The sequence below is a fragment of the Hyalella azteca genome, unplaced genomic scaffold (assembly GCF_000764305.2).
Source record: "Hyalella azteca isolate HAZT.00-mixed unplaced genomic scaffold, Hazt_2.0.2 contig12711, whole genome shotgun sequence".
NCBI classification, from domain to species: Eukaryota; Metazoa; Arthropoda; class Malacostraca; order Amphipoda; family Hyalellidae; genus Hyalella; species Hyalella azteca.
The window spans coordinates 1-1602 of record NW_025942661.1 but is presented as its reverse complement, the minus strand read 5'-3'; the positions used below and the strand labels follow the sequence as shown (position 1 = coordinate 1602).

General features: G+C 44.9%; 1 protein-coding gene across 1 annotated transcript; it reads left to right on the top strand.

Moving 5' to 3' along the window:
- Positions 1-509: 509 nt before the first annotated feature.
- Positions 510-993, top strand: LOC108680277 (LIM domain-binding protein 3; the record flags this gene model as incomplete). Its single annotated transcript, XM_018169077.2, is given in 1 exon segment — positions 510-993. A coding segment is annotated over 1 exon segment (104 nt), but the record flags the coding sequence as incomplete, so codon positions are not given.
- Between the last annotated feature and the right edge of the window lie 609 nt (positions 994-1602).

The window sequence follows — 1602 nt, the reverse complement described above, 5'->3', positions numbered from 1 at the left end:
AACTTACGACATCATAAGGCTTACGACATCTACCCAATAAGCCATTTGTGTGTCTGTGACTTACGACATCGTCAGGCTTACGACATCTACCCAATAAGCCACTTGTGTGTCTGTAACTTACGACATCGTCGGGCTTACGACATCGTCGGGCTTACGAAGTCTACCCAATAAGCCACGTCCACTCAGGTCCCACAAGACAGATGCTTATGTTCAAGGCAGACAAGTTCATTCAAATCAAACGCATTCGTTTGATTTGAATGAAGTCACACGTTCGTTCAAGTCACACGTTCGTTCCAGTCAGACACGTTCGTTCAAGTCACACGTTCGGTCAAGTCAGACACGTTCGGTCAAGTCAGACACTCATTTGCAAGTCAGGTACATTTTTCAAGTCAGACACGTTCGCTCCAGTCAGACACGTTCGCTATAGTAAGACACGTTCGTTCAAGTCAGACACTCATTTGCACGTCAGGCACATTTTTCAAGTCAGACGCGTTCGTTTGAAGAGAAACGTCCAGCATCTTGTCACAAAAACCAAAAACCACGGCCAAAAACATTGTAATTTTTACGTTTTTTTCAGGTGAAAGATTTTAAGTACTCAAGCTAAGGACTTTTTCAGTGAACATAATCCAGTGCGCGCGCGTGGTCTGAGGTGCACTTAGCTGACGGTGTGAAATATTATCTGTTTTCAAATTACGAATTTTGAGAAAAAGAAACTTCCTACGAAAGAAAACTTTTGTTGAGATTCCAGTGTATTTATCACCTCCGAGAAAAGACACGTGAATATATATAGCTTGGTCCTTAGAGTTACGAGAAAACAGCGTAAGCGTAAACCGCGGAGTGGAGCCAGGGCTCGAATTATTATTTTAGCAAGAAAAAAATAAAGTAAATAATGAGCAACACAGTGACGCTAGAACGTGACGGCCACGACCAGCCGTGGGGGTTCCGGCTGCAGGGGGGTGTGGATGTTGGCCTCCCCCTCTCAGTCCTCAGGGTAAGTGTCCTTGCGGGGAGGAGGGAAATGGGGTAGAAATATAGTGTCGGGCAGGGAGATTCCGGAAAATGGGGTAGAAATAAAGTGTGGGGAATCGGGATAGATATTCAGGAAAATGGGGTAGAAGTAATGTGTCGCGCAAGGAGATTTCGGAAGATGGGGTAGAAATAAGGTGTGTCGCACGGAGATTTCGGATCATATTTTAATATAGATTCTCCTCTTCAAATAGTTTTTGCCTCCCTCAGTTGGAAGAGGGAAATGTCCCTCTCTCTCTGGAATGTTCCCTCCCTCAGAGGGAAATGTCCTCAGCGCCGTGGTCATTAGAGAGTGAAATGGACGCATAATTTAACACTATTTCTTCAACGCACAATCGTCGCTTCTACTTGCGTAAAAGATAATGATAGCTCGATGGTGATACGTGCAGTGTGATACACGATCTGATGCTACAGCTCTTGGCCTGGCGGTGAAAAAAAAAATGTCATCCACTTGACAGATGCTACTGTCATCATACTGATGCTGCTACAATGCTGCTCCTGTCACCATACTGATGCTGCTACAATGCTGCTACTGTCACCATACTGATACTGCTACAATGCTGCTCCTGTCACCAT